The 21,676-nt window shown below is 37.4% G+C and overlaps 2 protein-coding genes and 1 non-coding gene across 5 annotated transcripts; all 3 read right to left on the bottom strand.

Moving 5' to 3' along the window:
• Nucleotides 1-107, bottom strand: LOC145037994 (small nucleolar RNA R71). The gene has a single exon (XR_013679099.1). It is a non-coding gene; the product is annotated as a small nucleolar RNA R71 (small nucleolar RNA).
• A 10,929-nt stretch (nt 108-11,036) lies between these two features.
• Nucleotides 11,037-14,013, bottom strand: LOC145036473 (uncharacterized). Of its 3 annotated transcripts, none has more exons than XM_078984928.1 (2): nt 13,573-14,013; nt 11,037-12,734 (listed from the first exon to the last, which is right to left on the bottom strand). In XM_078984928.1, the coding sequence occupies exon 2, from the start codon at nt 12,302-12,304 to the stop codon at nt 11,186-11,188; it is 1,119 nt and encodes a 372-aa protein (XP_078841054.1). In that variant the 5' UTR covers nt 12,305-12,734; nt 13,573-14,013; the 3' UTR covers nt 11,037-11,185. The 3 variants fall into 3 exon arrangements, with proteins under 3 accessions (XP_078841054.1, XP_078841055.1, XP_078841056.1); XM_078984929.1 differs by having other exon boundaries at nt 11,037-12,317; nt 12,481-14,013; XM_078984930.1 differs by having other exon boundaries at nt 11,037-12,317; nt 13,573-14,012.
• A 5,466-nt stretch (nt 14,014-19,479) lies between these two features.
• UGD1 (UDP-glucose dehydrogenase 1) lies at nt 19,480-21,584 on the bottom strand. Its single transcript, XM_078982224.1, has 2 exons — nt 21,461-21,584; nt 19,480-20,974 (listed from the first exon to the last, which is right to left on the bottom strand). The coding sequence occupies exon 2, from the start codon at nt 20,938-20,940 to the stop codon at nt 19,486-19,488; it is 1,455 nt and encodes a 484-aa protein (XP_078838350.1). The 5' UTR covers nt 20,941-20,974; nt 21,461-21,584; the 3' UTR covers nt 19,480-19,485.
• Between the last annotated feature and the right edge of the window lie 92 nt (nt 21,585-21,676).

A 21,676-nucleotide genomic window follows, 5' to 3' on the forward strand; every position in this document is an offset into this window, starting at 1 on the left:
AAGTTAGAGAAATCCATCGCCAACTTCGAGCAACAACCCGGAGAATCTCTTTATGAAGCTTGGGAAAGGTACAAAGGTTTGCTCAGAAATTGCCCACACCATGACCTTAATAGCCAACAAGAGGTCTCCATTTTCTATGATGGAGTCAATGTCACCACAAGGCAATTGCTTGATTCACAAGGCCCACTCACCAAAAAGCCGCCTCTGGTAATCAAGGAGTTAATTGAAGAATTCTCTAAGCATTCTAGAGAATACCACAATCCGAGAAATGAAGTAAGTTGGGGGGTAGTGAACTCGGCAAATGATAGCATGGCGGCGTTGATAGCTAAGCTCGATAGTCTAGATAGAAGGATGACAAAAATGGATCAAACAATCCATGCTATTCGAGTTGGATGCAAGAATTGTAGAGGGCCCTATCTTACAAAGGATTGTGATTTGGATGAAAATGGAAACAAGACAGCTCAAGTGTTCTACTCAAGTGGCGATAGATACGATGAGAATTGGCGGAAACCGAAGAAGGAATGGCTCCCATACGAAGAATACAAGAAGGCTAAGGAGGAGAAATACAAGCAGAAGGAGAGGGGATTTTATCAAAAGGAAGAACTGGTAATGGAAAAGAAAGCCGATTTAGAAGAAATGCTCACTAGATTCATAGCCGCGTCCGAAAAGAGACACAATGATCACGATGTTGCAATGCACGAGACCAGAAATATGATGAGGAATCAGCATGCATCCATTCTCAACATTGAGAAACAGATGGGACAACTTGCACATCAAGTGAACGAAAGAAGACCGGGTCAACTTCCAAGTAACACCGAAAATAATCCAAGAATGGAGAATGTGAGTGTGGTGACTTCCTGCTGTGAAATTTTTTTCCAGGCACAGAGGATCTCTAATAGGAATATAAAAAAGACAGAAGAGTCGGCTCCAGCTAAATTCGACCAGACTAGCCGAGTCCCTCTAATGGACTCGATGAGTCCATGCGCTAATGAAAAAATGGCCATTCCCTTAAAGCCATATAATCCCCCTTTGCCATTCCCAATCAGAGCCATGCTTGTTGAAAAAGTTGCAACTTATAGAGCTTTTATGGAGCATGTTAGAGCCTTACAAGTCAACGTGCCATTTGTAGAAACGATGCTTCAAACACCCAAGTATTTTAACTTACTAAAGGGTCTCTTTGCTGCTAGGAAAGATTTAGTTGAAGTCGCGGAAATAATGTTGAGTGAGTTACCCGAAAAGAAGAGCGATCCGGGGAGTATCATAATTCCGTGCCAATTTGGAAATGCACTTGTCACTCAAGCATTGACCGATCCGGGTGCAAGCATCAACCTGATGCCTTTCTCTTTCTTCAAGAAGATGAATTTACCGGAGCCAAGACCGGTAAACATGAAGATCCATTTGGTGTACAAAACAATAATTCATCCAAGAGGCATTTGCGAGGATCTTCTCATTAAAGTTGACAAATCCATCTTTCCAGTAGACTTTGTGGTGCTTGATATGGAAGAATACCCCGAAATTCCGATTATTTTAGGGAGGTCATTTTTAAACACCACATGTGCTTTAATTGATGTATGTGAGTCTACACTAACATTAAGGGTAGGAGACGAGTCAGCAATATTTAGAGCTTTACCAGAGATCAAGCAAGAAGAGGAAGGAAAAGAAGAGCTTTCATTTATCGATTTGGATGATGAGATACTACAAAAAGAACTTGCACTTTTGCAAGAAGGTGATCCAAGCAAGTTTGTGCTACCTTCTGGAGGTAATGGAGATATTGACAAAGACTTGGAGGAGATAGAAAAGCTGCTGAAAGAAGCCGACTCGGAAAACACAGTGGAAATGGTGAAATGCGATCCAACTCGCCGAGTCACTCTCCCAGACTCGACGAGTCCAGTCGAAATTACCAAAAACCTGGACGATTTAGATCTGCATGTTGTTAATTCTCTGCATGTGCTGGACGTGGATGTTTTTCCTCATGCCTTAGAAGAACAAACAGTAGAAGGAGGAATGAACACTAAAGTTCAGCACGATCATATAGCATGTCTTGATGCAATTCCGCTTGAAGATGAGGTAAGCATTGAAAAAGAAGAAAAGGCAAGGGATAGGAGAAATGATGCTGATCCACCATTCATCACTAAACCTAGAGCACGAGTTCTCACCAAATATGCAGTAATTAAGTTTAAGGAAAAGGACATGCAAGAGAAGGTGCAAAAGAATAGGGTGAAAAAGAAAAAGAGGAGAAGGGAATTTCAAGCAGCTGAGGATGATACTATGGGAAAGAAGCAAGAAGGCTTAAAACAAGCTTACAAAAAGAAGATTCACGCTTACAAGACAAAGTACAAACCACAAAAGATTAGGCGTGTGTTCCCGATGCTGGAAGATGACGAGACGTAAATGGGAAGGAGTCCAGCTAACAACATTTTAAAAAGAAGCGCTTGGCGGGAGGCAACCCGTTATTTAGAGTTTGCTTTCTTTTATCTTTTTAGTTTTGTTTGATTTTTTTTCGTTTTTAGGATTTTAATCTTCCAATTCATCGGACATGTCTGTTTGAGAGTGCGTATGGACTAAGTGTAGGGTGGAATAAATTGTCTTTTCTAAACAAATGGCAAAATGATTTAATTTTCTAAATTGTTTGCAAGAGACTCGCCGAGTCTAACCATGACTCGACGAGTCGCTTGATATTCCAGATGGTTTTCATAATCGCGACCAGACTCGCCGAGTCGTTTTTATTTACAGAAAAAAAAAATCTTACAACCGGTAACTAGGCTTTTAACCCTTAAAAAATCAGTTTTCCCCCTTCACTCGTCGTGTGCCTCCATTCTTGCTCTCTCTCTCTCTCTCAAGCATTCATCCACTTCTTCAAAATTTCTTCAAGTTTTTCAATTTTCGTCACAAAAGGTACTGAATTTCTTCCTGATTTCTATTAAAGGATGATGATCTAGGGTAACAATCTCATAGAATACCCGATTTTGAGGAATAGTGAATTTTTAGGGTTTTGATTTTACAACAATTATGATGTTTTGGATGGTTATTTATCCTTTAATACATCTTAGGAACATCCCTGGACAAAACCCTTGAAGTAATTTTGAGATCTCGTGGTCGTATTTTGACAGACTCGCCGACTGACTCGTGCAGTTCTTTCGACTCGCCGAGCCGTTCGTGGACTCGACGAGTCCAGTCGGGGACCCAGGTGTAATATGTTTTGATGATTTTCTATGTTTTCTGGGTTGTGTATTCTTTAGTTTTCAGGGACAATGTTTCGCAGAGGCCAAGGTTCCATTGGACGCCAAGAAGATTTTTCTTGGTTGAATTTTCCTCAAATCAAATCAGCTTCAACCATGTCGAGATGGAAGAAGAAGTTAGCTGAAGTAAGGAAGAAGGAGATCTATGTGCCAAACAGGGTTGATTGGGAATGGTTGCAGAATGTGCAGTATGAGGAGGAGTTAGCACCTTATCTTGTGAAGGAATTTACATTTGAGGGGGAAACAATGGTTTGTGACGGTTGGAGCAGGGTCTTTCGTATTCAAGAACCGGTGTACCAGGAACTTTGCTCGGAATTATTCTCTACGGTACCTTTCCGTGGAAGTGGCGATTGCTATCACCCTGCAAGTTTCAGTTTTTGCCTTGGGGGCGAGTATCATCACTGCTCAGTTATTGATCTTGCTTGTCGGCTGGGAATTTATGACCGGCCATTGGTCTCGACTGTTATTTTTCGCACCTTCATGGAACATTCTCACAAGGTGTTCCCTAATGGTGTTACGAGCACGGGATGGTGGAACACGATTGCCAATAAAGTGTACATTCCAAAGTCAGCCCAAGAAGGAAGTATTCGGTCGCCTACACACCGTCTCATTCACCGCCTTATCTCCACTACCATCAACCAACGAAAGGATGATGACAAGGTTTCTAACCTTGATGTCTTTTATCTATGGAGCATTATCACACCAAACACTTTTTGCAACATTCCGTGGTGTTTGGATTCCTATTTGGCGGAGGGTACGGTCAAGGATCGCAAGACATCAAAAATTAATGGTGGTATGTTTGTCACCCAGCTAGCCAATTCGTTTGGGTTGATGACCCGCGGTGCGTGGAATTTCATGACAGTGATTCCTACCCCTCCATTTAATCCCATTCTTTTTAGGAGGGTTAGGATTATTGAGGACTATGGTGGTGGTCATTATGCTATCATGCATGATGATCCAATGGTTGGTCCCGAGGCGTCGGGAAGGAGGGTTAGATTTAGGAGAGAGAGAGAGAGAGAGAGAGAGAGAGATGTAGAGGAGGAACCGCCGGTAATTCTGGTGGATAATGAGGAAGTGAAAATGGATTGGTACAATATTGAGATGAGGAGAATACAAGATCAAATGGAAACGGATCTCAATTTTAGCAACCAATCTCATATTCGACTTTTTGACCACTTCTATATTCCGCATATCGATGGTGGTAACTTCCCATATATTCCATCTTGGGATGAGAGGATTAATGCAAGGAGGAGTGGCGCTGGTGGAAGTGGAGCTGCTTATGATGATGATGAGGAGGAGGAGGATTAATTCTTTATATTTTTTTTAATTAGTTTTTGTTTTTGTTTGAGTTTGGTGTGTTTAAATTTAAGACTTTTACTTTATGCTTGATGTTTAATTGCTTTAATGATTTTCAGATTTTGGGTTAAAATGCTTGCATAGAAGGGCCTAGAGTTTAAAAGAGAAAGAAAAATTTGGGAGTTGAAAAGAGTCAAGAAATGGCGGAGTCTAGAGTTAAGGTGTCAAGTCCAATCCCTAAGGACATGAGCGAATGAGTCTAGAATTTGTGAGAAGTTTTGAAGATTTATCAGAAGCTGGAACAGATTCAGAATGTTTTTTTCACCCAGCGGTCTACTCATCGAGTGCACTAAACTAACTCGACGAGTCGCCTTGTGTTCTCACATATTCAAAGCTATTCGCGCCTATACTCGACGAGTCACATATATGACTCGACGAGTCACTCATTTTTGCACCAAGAGGATTGCTGATTTGATGCTGCTGAGTGTACCATTTGACCATTTATTCCTCTATATCGATTCTTGAAGATTTTACACTGTTTTCCCTGCCTATTTGGAGCTGCCACATGTGATTTGATGCCCAAGACATGGATGAGTTGTTTCCATGGCTAAAGTCAATAGAAGATGGAGTTGAAAACAAGAGTTATCAACCTATCAACTGCTACCCCAGGGGAGTTTGTTCCATTTCTCTCTATATTTGCATTTTTATTTTTTGTATAATATGCAATGAGGGCATTGGATAAAATCAGTGTGGGGTAGGGGGTTGGTCACATATTAGAAAATTCAGAGTCTTAATTCAGGCTAATTTTAAAAAAATTGTGCATACCAAAAATACTACTTAGGAATTAATTGAGAAAATTTTGGTAAAAGCAAATTAGGGTTCCATGTTAGAATTGTGTTGATAATTGCATGAAAACCCAAATGTTTAGTTGAGCCTATATATGTTCTAGTGCATTTGTGGCTTCCTTATTCCAGTGAAATCATGAGACAAAAACACGACCTCGCTTAGCCTGAGGGATGCAATATGTTTAGCATCGTGTACCATAAATGTATCCAGGAAAATTATTATCGTTAGCCAATAAAGGTTGAGGTTGAGCGCCCCTGCTTAAGCATGTAGGGTTTTGAGTGAAAAAAGAGAGGTACATGTTAAAAAAAAGAGAGAGAGAGAGAGAGAGAGAGAGAGAGAGAGAGAGAATTGCAAGAAAAGTTTGAAGAATTTTGGAGCAAATAAAGTGAAGATCAAAAGATTAAAATTCCAAGAAATTCAAAAATTGAAGATACCAAAAATCGAATAATAAAGGTGGTGATTCAAAGAAATCAAAGATCAAATTATCAAGGAAATGAAGAATTCAAAAGAGCTCCATAGTGGTATCATAAATTGTAATTCTAGATTATGTATGCTTGGGTTGCTCAACTAAAAATACCTTGAGGGTAATAGGTTTTCTGCGGATGGATTTAGAGGGATGCATAAAACGAGCATAGTTCGGGGTGAGTGGGTGAATGTTTATGAGGATTATGAGTATTTGGAGTATGGGGGGTTATTAGGAAAATTTTAGACACAAATGTACGCATTGCGGTCTTGGCATAATGGTTGTGTTAGATTGGAGTTATCGTATGTGATTCTAATGTTTAAAATTCAGTTTTGCTTGGGGGCAAGCAAAAGTCAAGTGTGAGGTATTTTGATAAGTGCATATTTAGTTCATATTAAGTGTAGATTTTTATTCGTTTATTAGCTAAATTATTGTATTTCATGGACAAAATGTACTTAAAAGTGTTTGAATTATGTTTTCAGTCCAAAAGTGAAGCTCGGAAGCAAAAGGAAGCAGGAGAAGCGGTTAGGAGCTCGGGAATTGAACAAAGGAGAAAAACACCAAAAAAACAACACCTACTCGGCGAGTAGGGTCATCTAATCGGCGAGTCCAAGTGATTATTCGAGAAGATAAAGACTCAAAGACCCAAAGACTTATCGCATATGGGGATTGTGAGATAGGCTCGACGAGTCGTCACCAGACTCGACGAGTCGTTGCGTGTATATAAACATAACTTCTCAGATCGATAAAAAAAAAGATTCTGAAACCCTTCTGGGGAGATTAGCTGCGACTGAAGAACCAGAGAAACCCTAGAGAACGAAGATACAAGCTAGAATCCAATTCCGAAGGAGATTTGAGGCAAAATTCATCATTCTACTTAATCTTTTGTTTTCCATTATGGCTAGACAATTAGAATTCGTTTGTTTGCTGTTATTTACTTCGATCATGAGCTAAAACTCTTAAACTTCTGTTAGGGGATACAAAATTAAGACTATGGTTTGATTATTGGTAGGATTAATTCAATCTTGGTGACTTTTGTTATTTTAGCTTGCTAAAGAACCTTGTGTGTGAATGATAATTAATTTTCTGTTAATAGGAAGTTAATTAAATAGCATGAACATCGTTTGATTATCAACCTCATATGCTATGTGACCACTTTGTTATATGTCTAGGATTAATGAACATGAAACTAGAATTAATAAGAAAATTAAGTAAATTCATGTATAAGCTTGTGTGATGACCATCAACAAGAAGTTAATTAAAAGCCAAATTAGTTAACTATTGTAAGTCTAAATTAACCCGAATAATTAATCTAGTGAATTGAATTAAATTAGACAACTGATCACTGTTTGAGTTAGTTTATTCACTAAGGATTAGTGTAGTGAATGCGAATCTAGTCACTTGAATCGGTAACCAACAAAAGAGTTAATCCATTGCACCATTACCTTGAAATCAACCATAGGATCAATTGAGTTAAACTAAACAGAAGTTCCTTCCCATTATTTAATCTATTTAATTCTTTGTTTCTCTAGTTTTTAGATTAAGTATTAGTTAGTAAGTTTCTAGTCTTGTAAAACTAGAGAAAACCCCTTACTTATTAATTAATTTAGATAGAATTAGTTTTTAGTTTTAATTTACCGTTCCCTGTGTTCGATACCCTACTTATTTAACTATACCACAATTGATAGGTCCACTGCCTTTGTGTGTTTATTTTACAATTAAAAGTAGGTTTAAAACTAAGTGAGTTTGCACACATCAGCCATATTCTTCTTTAAGTGCTTAATCCTTACAAATCTAATCCTAAAACTTCAAATCTACTTCTTTTCTCTAACTTAATGGATAAAGTTTCCAACTTTATCCATTAGGACTCCACCACAAGCCAATATCTACAATTCTATGTCCATTAAATCCTTAATGGGGCTAAATCTTGTGCATGGGACCAAGGATCATCCAAACTGAGACCTTTTTCTCACTCAACAGAACCTATGGAACATTGGAGAGCCATAGCAAGCTCTGAAGTTCCTCAAACTCCAAGAACATTCATGGTAAGAACCAAAACCACCCAAAATTGACCTTAAACTTGAATCTATAAAATAGGATGTGTCAAGGTGAGAACATTATTCCCCAAATAGCTTCGAAAACTAAAGATAATGATGGATCCCAACCGGCTCCTTGCTTCATTGCTTCCTTGTGAACTTCCTTCTTCTCAAGCTTCATCAAAAATCCAAGAAATAAGCTTCAAATCAAATGAACAAGCTCTAAAATCTTCATGGAGGGTAGGGTTTCATTTGGAAGAGTTGGAGGCTAATGAAGATACCCTAAACCTTGAGTTTAGGGTCTTAAATATGTAAGAAACCCTAAAAGATCATAGGCTTGGGTTGCAGTCACTGTCACGTCATGGCCTTCCTCTTGCCACGTTGTAACAGCCAGATATCTGAATACGCATTCATGCATTGGCATGCCATATCTTGGTGCTCCATTCACCATGTCGTGGCACAAGGTTTTTCCCCAAAACCTTACATTTGATCATTCTAAGCCCTCAATCGATCTATTCTAGAAAATGGGTATTACAATCTTCACCCAACTCCTTGGAAAATCTTTCAAGAATGTGTAGCAAGAAATGTTCAAGTTTTTGTGCATTTCCGTGCGTTGAATCCTCCGAATTCTCAACCCAAGGTTGTGCTAACACACTCTCTTCTTGTTGAGTCTATGCTTGAGGCTTGCACTTTTTCTTGTCTTCTACCGGTTGTTTTCCTTTGCCTCATGGTGAGGGAATTTCTCGTATAATTTCATCATTAGAGTCATCAAAGCTTTAGTTTTGTGATTTAGAGTGATATAGTGGGGTTTGGTTTTGTGATTAAGATTGATAGAGTGGGGTTTGACTTTGGGGTTGATTTGGTGAAAGTTGATCGGTAAAAACGACAAAGTTGTTGAACAGGTTGGGACTAACATTTGGTACTTGCATGGGGTAGTATTATCTAACATTTTAGTATTGAAATTGTGGAGGGGATTGAATGGGGGCATCAAATTGGGGACGATAAACCAATAGGAATGGATCGAAGGTGAAAATATTTTGATTTGGGTTGTATTGTTGGGATTCACTTTTTTTAAGAAATATAGAGGAAATTATAGAAGAATGTGTGATTTTAAAGGTGAAAGAAGTGGGGTATTTATAGGATTGTAAAATGGTGTGTGTGTGTGTGTGTGTGTGTGTGTATATATATATATATATATATATATATATATATCAAAAATGTCGTCACCAAGATAGAGAGAGAGAGAGAGAGGTTATCACACCCCTCCTACCTTTCACCTACCCCACACCCAGGGTGTGGTGTTCGTGGGTGCAATTTGCTAAACTGTACGATTCCTTCCGGCCCTAGAAACATTTTCCTAAATGTGTGCTTTCATCACTATTGGGTAGGGTATCAAGAAACCAATTTTTAGATAATCAAGAGCAATGAAATCTTGATTTCATGCTAAAATTTAACTTCAAACATAGAATACTTTGCTTTGTTTGATGCTTTGAGCGACAATTAATTTGGCAGAGTAATATTTTGCTTTTTATGTGTGTATTTTCTCTAAAAAAAACTGAACATCTTTGTATACAGAGAAGAAGACCGAAGTTAAGAGCCGGATCATTTCATTTGGAAACTTTGTTTCTATCGGTAGCTTTTAAGTTCCCAATAACATTAAACTTACGATTGTTATTTTGAATGGCGTAGAAGAAGATGCAACGGTGAGATTGTCATTATGGAAGACTTTAGCAACATTAGGAGGCCTAATGAAAGGTATGGATCGATCCTTACTTGATCCTAAGCCTAAATCTTTAAAAAAAAATTATCTTGGATGTGGAACTTTTTGACACCCCCTTGGTTGTCCTTCGTTTACATGAATCAATAAATTAGGCTAGAAGATGAGCAAACTGGATACACTTTTCATAAAATCATACAATTTAAGAAAAAAATTACAAAATCTTAAATGTAACATAAAAGATTGTTTTGTGTATAGAAGACAGAATCAAGGTGCTGAAAGAACTTCCAAGGAAAGTCAATGGTATGCATAGTCGCATGAACAGGTGATGACCTAAAGCGACGACTATATTTATGTCGCCGATATTTATAGTAGAGTTCAAAGTGGTAAACACAAGTAAAAATCTAATGTAATAGAATGTTTTGCAAAACACCATGTATGAAAAAAAATATGTAGTCAAAAATTAGTTGTACTTTTACGCCTCGTTCCCGAGTTTAACAAAAGAAATGAAAAGAAGAGAAAAGAAAGTCACAAGAGAAAAGAAGAGAAAGGAAATAAAAACAAAATTTTGTTTTGTGTTCCCGAGTTGGAGATAAATGGAAAGAAAATAAATCATTTTGTTCTTTATTTCCAAATCCTCCCAAATCGGAAGGAAAGTTAGGAGGGAAACTGATCCTCCCATTTCCCTCCACTTCCTTCCAATTCCCTCTTTTAATGAAACTCGGGAACATCAATTTCTTTTATTTTCTTCTCATTTCCACCCACTTCCTTTCCTTTCTCTCCTTAAGTTGAACTCGGAAACGAGGTGTTAGTTTCAATCAAGAAATGACTTAGGTGTAATCAGTATCAAAAAAAAATTGTGTAATTTAAAAGTATACATTACGATCAATTTAAAGAGTAAATTACACGAATGGTTCCTATGGTTTAGGGTAATTTGCACGTTTGGTCCCTAACTTATTTTTTTAATTCGGAAGGTTCCTACTGTTTGTTTTTGTTACATGCTTGGTCTCTGTCTTACCTAAAAAGACTATTTTCCTTTGATTTTTTTATTTATTTAAATACACACCCCCAACTCCACCCCTCTCATCTTATCTTACTTACCTCATCAATTGTTCTTATTTAAATAATACTATTTTTAGATAAGATAGGGACCAAGCGTGTAACAAAAACAAACAGTAGGAACCTTCCGAGTTAAAAAAATAGTATTTAAATAATACTATTTTTAGATAAGATAGGGACCAAGTGCATAACAAAAACAAATTATAGGGACCTTCCGAATAAAAAAAATAAACTAGGGACCAAACATGCAAATTACCCCAAACCATAGGGACCATTCGTGTAATTTACTCCAATTTAAATTATATAGCAGTTTTGGATAACCAAATAATTTAAACAAAATTGTAAGTCAACGAAAAAAGATTCTAACAAGAAAATCAAAATTCCAAAATTCCAATCTGTATATGCAACTCATCAAAGATTCTAAGTTTCTAACACGAAAATCAATACCCATTTCAACAAAACTTAATATACAAAACGAAGGAACTAAAACAAGTCATCTAACAAAGCCAAGAACAAGAACCACCTACTGTCAAGACGATTTTGCCCCAACTTCCGGCTGGCCCTCTTCAAAACCAACAACCACATCACCACCACCATAACTGCCGCCATCACCACCATCTTCAGAACCAGATTCATCATCTCCATGGAAACCAAAACCTCCACCAACTACAAAATCATAATCTTCTACACCACCAAAACCCCCACCATATCCTCCCCGCCACTCATCATCATCACTATCAATATCCAAAAATCTTGATCTGTTTTGAATCGCACGTCTTCGGAGTATAAAAACATTGAAATAATAACTCACGAGTTCCTTCTTTGTTTTATAAGGAAACGTAATCGAGAGTTGTTTCCATAAGCTTTTCCCAATAGATCCGGTGTGCAAATACACCACCTCATGAAAACGTCTCTCTTCTTCATCACTCCACTTGTAAGCAACTTCTTCCCCCATTTCCACCATTCCCAAATCAACAAACTTCTCACGCCCAAGCGATTCCATCAGTTTCAGTCTCGCTTCCTTCACATGTTGCTGCACACATCTAATTGAACCACCATCCAAGCACTCACAATTTGAAAATCCAGAACCGGAATGAATGATTCCATCGGAATGACTGATGCCGCCGGAATTGCTGATTCCACTGGAATGACTGATTCCATCGGAATCATGGATTCCAACGACAGAAACTCCCAACAGACGTTCAATCCCACTATTGATTTTATAAGTTCTCGCCAGCTCAGGGTTGAATTCCGGGACATCAGCTTGATGATCTGGTCCGATTGGAATCAATTTCCTGGGAGGGCGATTCATTAGAGATGAGTAGATATCATCGTAACAAAACAGTGGTCGCCTTGGGAAGTTGTTATCAAAGAATTCAGAAAAAAGATTAGGGCAGTAAACAGGCACAGATCCGGAATCGGATTCATCAGTTCCGATTCCGGTCACCAACGGTAAAGGTGCAGTTGTCTCGAACTCTTTGGGAACCATGAAAGGGACAGTAACATTTTCACTTTCCGGACTTTCATTTGAACGGAAATGCTTACGTCCGTCATCAGTAAATGAAGCTGACTTATTTCCATAGTCAAGATGCTTCGGGTGCTCAATGAACTCCTGAAGATCTTCATTGAAGGCTCGTTTGGTTCCCATCACTATTCGCAATCTGTAATGAAATCCAGAAGTAAATGCAATTGCAGAGTTGAGCAAAAAAAATGAATGGAACTGAGTTATGCATGGAATTACAGATCAGTCCTTGCCAAAAATGGGGAAAAGAAACTAAAGTTATATCATTGTCGGTGTTGAGAGAGAATGGGAGAAATAATTACCATTGATATACAGATATATGTACACGTATACATATTAGTAAAGTATCGGAAATCGTATCTTGGTTTTTATAACCCTAAGGATTACAAACATACACATATGGTTACCTAAAAATAAAAAACATGAAAGAGAGAGAGAGAAGGTGACTTGACACTACATAAAAGGTATGCAAAAGCGAAGGGTAAGCAGATATATAAACAAGAAGGATATAGAGAAATCAGAAGAGAAGATTGATTTTCCTGCATCAAGACAAATCCTGTGATCATTCTAGGAAAGTTATACAATTTGCAGTGAACCTTACAACATCCGGTTGAGACAATAAAATAGAAATAAAACAAATGCACCAAAAAACTTCAAATCTGATACAAACAACAAATCGTGTAATGGAACGTATTTAGAAAGGTAAAACAACAAGATTTGTAAAAATGTGAAATCATAATGATAAATTGATGTCATTAAAGTGGCCATATAAGTTAAGGTTGGTTCTAAAGTTTTAGTCCAACATGAAGCAAAAGCAGTGTCAATTACATTTATGTTTCGAATAATGTCAATAAAAGCCTTAACAAATAATAACTTTTGGATTATAAAGATACATAAAACAAACAGATTATTTATAAGATGGATGATTAAAATGTCTCTTTAACTCAGTAACACCATCACAGCTTCTTATGCACAATTTAAGCAAATAAAAGACAAACTTCTTGGCTATAACTATGAACATACTACTACGTTAATGTGCATGACATGGTGGTATGCTCGAGATAAACAAATTTTTGACATATGAAAACATGTCATTAGGGCATTAAAATTCCTTTCAAAGATTTTGATTGTAGTTTAGAAATGGGATAATTAACATTAAGATTAAGAATTACACAAACTTGCATTCCATATATCCAAAACCTTACATTTTAAACAGAAAACATCCTAAACTTATCAACCTGGACGTATCTCAGGTACTAGGACGCCTAATTTAAGCAGGTAAAATTATCCCCAATTTTTTTCTTGGAACCCTAACCCTAAACAGTAATATATGCATAAATCAACAAATTTTCAATCAATACGAATAATAAATCGTAATTAACGAGCATGCTTACCAAATCCCTCAATCAATTTACAAAGAAAACGAATTTTTCCAACACGCGCGCTTCAAAACCCTAAATGTAAATTATGCTAAACAATCTACAATTTACGATCAATGAACATAGGGTTATTTGCGAGGATCAAAAATCGACCAAGAGAATATCACCGATCGAAAGGGAAAAGGTTTAAATCGGAAAATTGAACGACAAACCCTAACCCTAAAATTAGATAAAAGAAACGAAATAGAGAAAAATTAAGATCGATCGATAGATCAGGAGTAGTTTAGAACTATTGAAAATTTAAATTTGACTATCGATTTAGAAGAACAAGATAAAACGAAGCCCGATCCGGAGAGACTTCGAAGAATACGATGAAAAGAGGGGAGAATCAAGAATGGATACGGTTCTTGTTTATCGATAGCTAGGAGAACGGTTCGGATATGTTACCGGTTTGGCCAAATTAAGCCGGTTACACGTGTCCAGTAGCCTTTCCTTTGAAAACCCGCTTGTTTATAAAACGTGCCCTTATGCAATGTCTTTTTACATATATGGCCCTTATTAGTTAACGATAAAGTTTAGAGGACCGATGTGGGTGGGATGCAAAGCATTCACCATCCACTCGATTGTTGATGTGGATCTTTGCTTTTGACTTTTTATCTTTTTATTAAATACACAACCACAAATCTATTCCTGTGTGGAATGGAATGGAGTGATTTAATATAAGATATTATTAATCTAACTGTATTTTTATTTAATATTAAAAAAATAATTTAAAAATAAGTTTTCTAAAAATGATCAAAACTTTTGGAATAGTATTTTTGACCATTGTGTCACAATCGGAAGAAATGATTTTTATTTATTAGGATAAATTCTCATAAATATCATTTGTGTAACGTCCCGTTCTTAAGTATTTGTGTATAAGTCCATGAGATTTAAGAGAAAGGGTGATGTTGGTCCTTTTAGGGGAAAAGTGAAAAAAGGATTATGCTGGGTACGCCCAGCGTAAGCTGGACGTACGCCCAGCGTAGTGGAGGAAAGAAACGCGGGTGTTTGGGTGAGTACGCCCAGCGTACTCTCAGAATCCCCAAAACCCTAATTTTTAAGACAACCACTATATATAGAACATAAAGGCTTCCTCCTTAGCCTCCATAATCACTCTCTTAACCTCAGAACCCCTAAGATAGTCGTTCCACCTCTTTGGTTGGGTGTGTTTGGTCTTGGAAAGCTCATTTAGGCAAAAGAGAAGCTAGAAGAAGAAAGAAGAAGTTGTCAAAGAAGGAGAGGAACGATTAGAGCTTGTAGATCTGGAGAGATATCATCCTTTGGAGCTTATTTGAGGTATAAAGCTTCTTGCTTGTCAATTATTTTGCATAGATCTAAGTGTTGTGAAGCTTTGGCATCATTCTTGTCCCAAAAGTCCTTATAAGTGTTGTGAAGCTTTGGCATCATTCTTGTCCCAAAAGTCCTTATCTTGAATCATGCTTTGTGTTGGCCGAGATTATCTGTCCTTTCAGACCTTAGGAGAGGTCTTGAGTGAGAAAAATGAGGTCCCAAGGGTTGTGGTTGTTCCATGTGTGAGATATATAGGTCTTAATGGATTAAGACCTTGGATTAAGAGCTTTATGGACGTCCCAAGTGATAAAGTTTGACACTTTATGAATCTTAGGCATATTTGGCATAGGGATCTAAAGTTTGGGCTTAAGAGCTTAAGTCATTAAGAAGTTATAAGGACTTAAAGAGTAGCAAAGTTACGCCCCGCGTAACATAGTAGTACGCCCCGCGTAGCGGGTCAGGGCCCCGATCCCCAGTTGCGAATCAACATGTACGCGCCGCGTACTAAGGAGGGTACGCCCAGCGTACTCCCCCTGATTGGACTTCCATGTTCGGCCTTAGAGTTTGGGCCGTTTGTGGGTTGTTAGTTTATGGGCTATGAATGGAAATTTATGGATAGAGTATTTTAGGCCCGATTATTGTTATGGACCTTGGATCTAGGCCCATTTGGTGAGGAGGGCCCAATTTAGTAAATTGGGCCAATATTGTGCTTTGTATAAGATTTGGACCTTGGGCCATTGGTGGGTTTGGGATCTTACCTAGTGTTGGGCCGGATTAAGTTAAGGGTAAAATGGTCAATTTACCCTTGGAAGAGTATTGTACTTGGCCTAATGTTTATTTGTGCTATGTTGGCTAGTTCGGGATTTGTGGTGAGTCGGTGATTTAGGAATCTGCTTTTTCATTTCAGAGTTTCAGCAATCGCGAGGTGAGTTATCCTCACTATATCAACAGGGTCTAAGGCACCAAGGTCGGCCCTTTATCGAATTGAGATCCGGGTATTTGTTGTTATGTTATTGCTTTGATATGTTTACGTCCTGGTAGTTAGGATGGTATATACTAGTGACCGGTTAAGCGGTATCCTGGTTAGGATGATGATATGTTATGTGATCTGTTTGATCAGCTTGTTGATTGTGAACTGTTATATGATTGTATGTTTATGTGCACATGGTTATTTGGACTGGAGTTGGGTTGAGGCGGGACCTGCTTTGTGCTGTAGGCCAACATACCTAGGGCGGACCGGTTATTCCGAAGGCCCAGCGAGCGGTCCGGATAGGCTGTAGGCCCCACGAGGGCGGACCAGACGTGCCGAGGCTCGGAGAGTGGACCAGGCGACTGAAGGCCCGATGCGGGCGGACCAGTCATACTGTAGACTCAGAGAGTGGACCAGGTGGGTTGAAGGCCCGGTACGGGTGGACCAACCACACTGCAGACTCGAGGGACATGACTAGACTCGGAGGGTGGACCCGGTGAACTGAAAGCCTGATACGGCAGACCAGTCACACAGTAGACCCGATATGCATGGTTGGTCTGTGATCGGTTATGATATGACATGTTATATGTGTATGGTATATGTGGTTGGTATTTTGGGGGTATCTCACTAAGCTTTCGGGCTTACAGTTGTGGATTAATGTTTTTCAGGTTCTTCAGGAGACTGTGGCAAGGCGAAGGCGTAATCGTACCGCTCCTCGTGTTTATGTTTTATGTTATGTTTCTGGGAATACTCTGATAATAAATGTATCGAAAACCTTTTTGTAAAAACTTAAAGTAATTAGGTTGTTTTGAAAAGTTAAAATTTGTTAAAAAATTTATGGTCGTTACAATTTGATTCTGTAATCTTGTTAATCTATATTAATAAAAAATCAATACATATCGACATAAGACAAATGGATAACAAACTGTGCCGCTAACGCTTTCTAAATGGCAAAACAATATTTTTGTAAAAATACTACATATATGGATCTAAGAGATATAACATTAATATGTATGACTCGTTAGACTTTGTTGAGGAACTCCACCGCTTCTGGTGTGAAAAAACCAAAGGTATTAAATGTGAAATGTATAAACACATGTTGATTTTCAATGTATGCATTCTCGCTTTTCTAGTATGCATTTGCGGCTTTCAAAACAGCATGCCACGTTGTAAAACTCTCGCTCCTCAAACAAACGATTGAGGAGGTCCCAGTAAGATTCACACAAGCGTGTTTCACAATTATAAAAATATATTTTTCTTATTACAAAACATTTTGAATTGATATCAAGATGTTGGATCCGATATTCAAGATTTCGAATGTGGAAAAAAAAATTATTCCAGAATTTTCAGAACAAATCCGAAATCTTATAAACGATTCGGAAATTTTAAGATATATATATATACACACACACACACACACACACACACACGTGTGTGTGTGTGTGTTTATTAAGCCTAACAAAAAAATTAAAAGAAAAACAAAACAAAAGATTGTTCCAAAATAATTGTGGATCAACCATGCAATATGCAATGACAACAAACCAAGCATGTATGTGATCTCTCCTATAAAGTTGTAAGTTTCTTTTCTCTTTACTAGCCTAACTATTCTTTTTGTGGGTTTTTAAAAGGGTTGTGTTATAAATACACTCCGGCCCCTCCCTTCACTCACATAAATAGTCAAATTAGGACGACATACAAACACTATTACACTCACATGGAGGGGAAGGGGGGTACACAACATTGAGGTCAGATGCACGTTGGTTTGTTGTCATTGCATGGTTGATCCAAAATTGTCACCTCTCCTATGAAGTAAGTTTTTATCTCTTCCGTGGTTATGTGTATAGAGGTTTTTATTATTCATTTACTTCAACTTCCAATGCACATTGTCACCTCTCCAATAAAGTATGTTTTTATCTCTTTCAAAGCCTTTGTTTTAGATTTCACATACAAATCGGCTTGTTGATGTTCGTGGTTTTGGTGAAAGTGTCGTCATTTTAAATTTCGCATAAAAGCCCCGATGACCTAATACGGCATGAAATGGTTCATTTAGAGCAATGTTATTTTTGTAAACAATGTATAAAAACTTGATTATTTTCTTAAACACCTTATTTATAAAGGTTAGTTTAATGAATATCATTTTAATATATTACTATTAACTTATATTTAATTTCTTTAAATGTCTTGAAACTATTAATATTGTATCATATCTTACTATATGAATAAAGTACAATGTCTATTATAATCAAAGTAGTTCTTGCTTTATTAACTTTTGTGCTATATTTTCTTATATCTCATATAAGTTATTTTCTTTCATTTATTGTCATCATTGTTTTATAAATATATACAGTGTATTACTTAAAAATGTACAAATCATGGATTGGAAAACCATTGGTCTATCATTTACACAAACAAACCTTAGGCAGATGTGTATGATCACATAAGGCTGATTTTACACATCCTTCATTCGTGAACACCATTTCCAGACCTTTGTAGTCATGGTGTGGCGTGAGGTCCCCCCCCCCCCCCCACACTCATTCTTTCTCTCTCGTCTTCTCCAAGCATAAAGATCGTACTCTTTGGTTGTGATGTGTTGGTGAGGTTTGGATGTTATGGATGTGTTTTGACGCGTTAAACTGTGATGGATGTGTCTTGACGCATTAAGCGTTCCCGTTAGCCTTACTTTTTAGGAAGAATTTTATATATGCCCCTCTTAAACTTCAAAATATCATATTTGCCCAGTTTAATTTCTCAATATCATATTTACCCTTCATAAACCTTCAAAATATCATATTTGCCCAAATCATATTTTATAATGTTTTTAATATTTTATACTCATTTTTTATACTTTAGAACTATTATAACAATTATGAAATTTAACCATATTACCCTGACGTATATGATAATGGAATGTGAACTTCTAAATTGTTGGAATGTCGACCTCTTGACAGACAAAAAGATTCATCTTCAACCCTTTCTATGAAATATATATTTTGATTGTTTAGTTTTTGTTGTTGTTGATTGTTACTATGTTCTAGATGGAGAATATTTTAGATATTACCATTGATATTTTGATGTTTAAAAAGTGCATATACGATATTTTGATATTTAAGAAGGGTATATATGATATTTTGATGTTTAAAAATAACATATATGATATTTTGAAATTTTATGAAGGGTAAATATGATATTTAGAAATTTTATGAAGGGTAAATATGATATTTAGAAATTAAGTTGGGTAAATATGATCTTTTGATGTTTAAGAAGGACATATATGAAATTCTCCCTATTTTTTAGGATTCCTCTCGCCAACTTTTGGCATATCACTACACAGCCAACCATTTGTTTCGTTAATGCATGCATTTCCATCACCACTTACTTTTTATCATGTTTATTATTGTTATATAGTGTCCATAACTAATTAATATCCTTATGAAGAAGAAAAAACAAATTATAGCAACAATCTCTAACTCTAAACAACTTATTAATTAATTAAAACTACAACTACATCAAAACCGTAACTAATTAATTAATATCCTTATGAATAACCAAAAAAGAGCAAAAATGAAACACTAAACGTTGGAAAGTTAAAAGTTTAACCTAATTAACCAATACTACTCCATCTTAACTCAAGCAACGGCAGGCATGTCCTTCAACCATGGGTCCAACGGCTTCCCAATCGAGTAAACAATAAACCCAATCTGCCTTAACTTACCCACATCTACAACATTCCTACCATCAAAAACATAAGCTGGTTTCGGCATATTATCAAAAATCTTCTTATAATCAAGACTCTTAAACTCATCCCACTCAGTAAGAATACAAATCGCATGAGCATCCTTTGTAGCTTCATAAGCATTATGAACCATTTTAACACTTTTCCTAACAGTCTCTTCATCTATCTGAATCGTTGTCGACCCTGAAGGTTGATCCCAGTCAAACTTCGGCATCGAAAGATCCTTCATCATTTGCTCTTCTGGAACCTGAGGATCATATACAATCAACTGAGCTCTATCCGATAACAAACCTCTACACACATCAATCGCCGGAGTTTCCCTCGTGTCACCGGTGTCTTTCTTGAAAGAAAACCCTAAAATCGCAATCTTTTTTCCTGACACCGTGTTAAACATGGAAGACACAAGTCTGTTCACAAATCGATTCTTTTGGTAATCATTAATCTTTATAACTTGTTTCCAGTAGTTTGCGACTTCGGGGAGACCATTGCATTCGCAAATGTAAACTAAATTCAAGATGTCTTTTTGAAAACAAGACCCACCAAACCCCACACTCGCGCTTAGAAACTTTGACCCGATTCTTTGATCTTTACCTACGGAATAAGAAACTTGGGTAACATTCGCACCTGTTGCTTCACATAGAGCTGAGATTGAGTTAACAGAAGAGATTCTTTGTGCTAAAAAAGCGTTAGCAGCGAGTTTGGAAAGCTCAGCAGACCAAAGATTAGTACAGATGATTCGTTCTTCTGGGACCCAATGAGCGTAAACATCTTTTAATGTTTTAATGGCTTTTAACCCTCCCGGAGTTTCTTCTCTACCTCCGATAAGGACACGATCGGGGTCAAATAAGTCGGCGATTGCAGTACCTTCAGCGAGGAATTCCGGGTTTGAGAGGATTTGAAATTCGATGCCTTTATTGTTGTGGGTGAGAATCTTTTCTATGGCTTCTGCTGTTTTAACTGGAACTGTTGACTTTTCAACTACGATTTTGGATGATTTTGATACGTCGGCGATCATACGTGCAGCGCTTTCCCAGTACGTGAGGTCGGCGGCTTTTCCGGCACCAAGTCCTGAACTTTTAGTTGGAGTATTGACGGAGACGAAGACTATATCTGCTTGTGCGACATTCTTTTCAACTTCGTTACTGAAGAAAAGATTCTTGCCTCTGCATTTCTTTACGACGTCGTCGAGTCCAGGTTCGTAGATAGGGAGTTTTTCACTGTTCCATGCTGTGATTCTAGGCACGGAGATGTCGACAACAGCCACTTCGATTGACGGGCATTTTAATGCTATGACAGCCATGGTTGGACCTCCGACATACCCAGCTCCGATACAACAGATTTTCACCATTCTTGTTTATGTTTTCTTCTTTACTCTCCTGTAACTGAAACGAATACCAAAGCCACACATTTAAAATGAAAGGAATTATTCAACAAGATCGATCAGATGGTGGATCCTTGCGAGAGAAAACCCTATATAGTGCAGATTGTTACATAAATATATACATACTTACTATATATGTAGTACGTACACACATCTATATATAAAGAAACTTAAACAAAATACTTATAAGTCAAATTTCACAATATGCATGAACAATTTCCGTATCAAATAATCAAAACCAACATTAAATATGGCTTCTTATAATCCAGATCTAGCCTTCCTTCACAATTAATCTCCAGATGCATATCCATAACATACAGATTAAGAACATGAGAGACACTCAAATACGAATAAGAGCAAGCGACATTCGTTAGTTTTACCAAGAGAACAAGGACGTGGAACATCTAGCCGGCGGCATGAGGATGAAATGCAACAAACGTAATTAAATCCCAAATTAAGTAACAGATAAAGTGGAGTAAGAATTTACCTTGTTTGTGGTACGCGAAGAAGAGTGAGAGGAAGTGGCAGATCGAGAGAATAGATCCAAACGGAATGGAGATGCGGAAGCAAGGTGGTAGGGAGATTATTATGGAGAAAAATGTGGAAATCAGTAAGTGATGAGTGAGAGCTGGAGATACAGGTGGTAGGGAGATTATATAAACTTCTAAATCAAAAAAGTGTTATGTATGACAAAAAAATTATT

Source organism: Lactuca saligna, chromosome 3, assembly GCF_052625555.1.
Source record: "Lactuca saligna cultivar CGN05327 chromosome 3, ASM5262555v1, whole genome shotgun sequence".
NCBI lineage: Eukaryota > Viridiplantae > Streptophyta > Magnoliopsida > Asterales > Asteraceae > Lactuca > Lactuca saligna.

What these genes read in the sequence shown, in the direction of transcription:
- LOC145036473 (XM_078984928.1), bottom strand. Translation starts at nt 12,304, where the DNA reads ATGGGAACCAAACGAGCCTTCAATGAAGATCTTCAGGAGTTCATTGAG.
- UGD1 (XM_078982224.1), bottom strand. Translation starts at nt 20,940, where the DNA reads ATGGTGAAAATCTGTTGTATCGGAGCTGGGTATGTCGGAGGTCCAACC.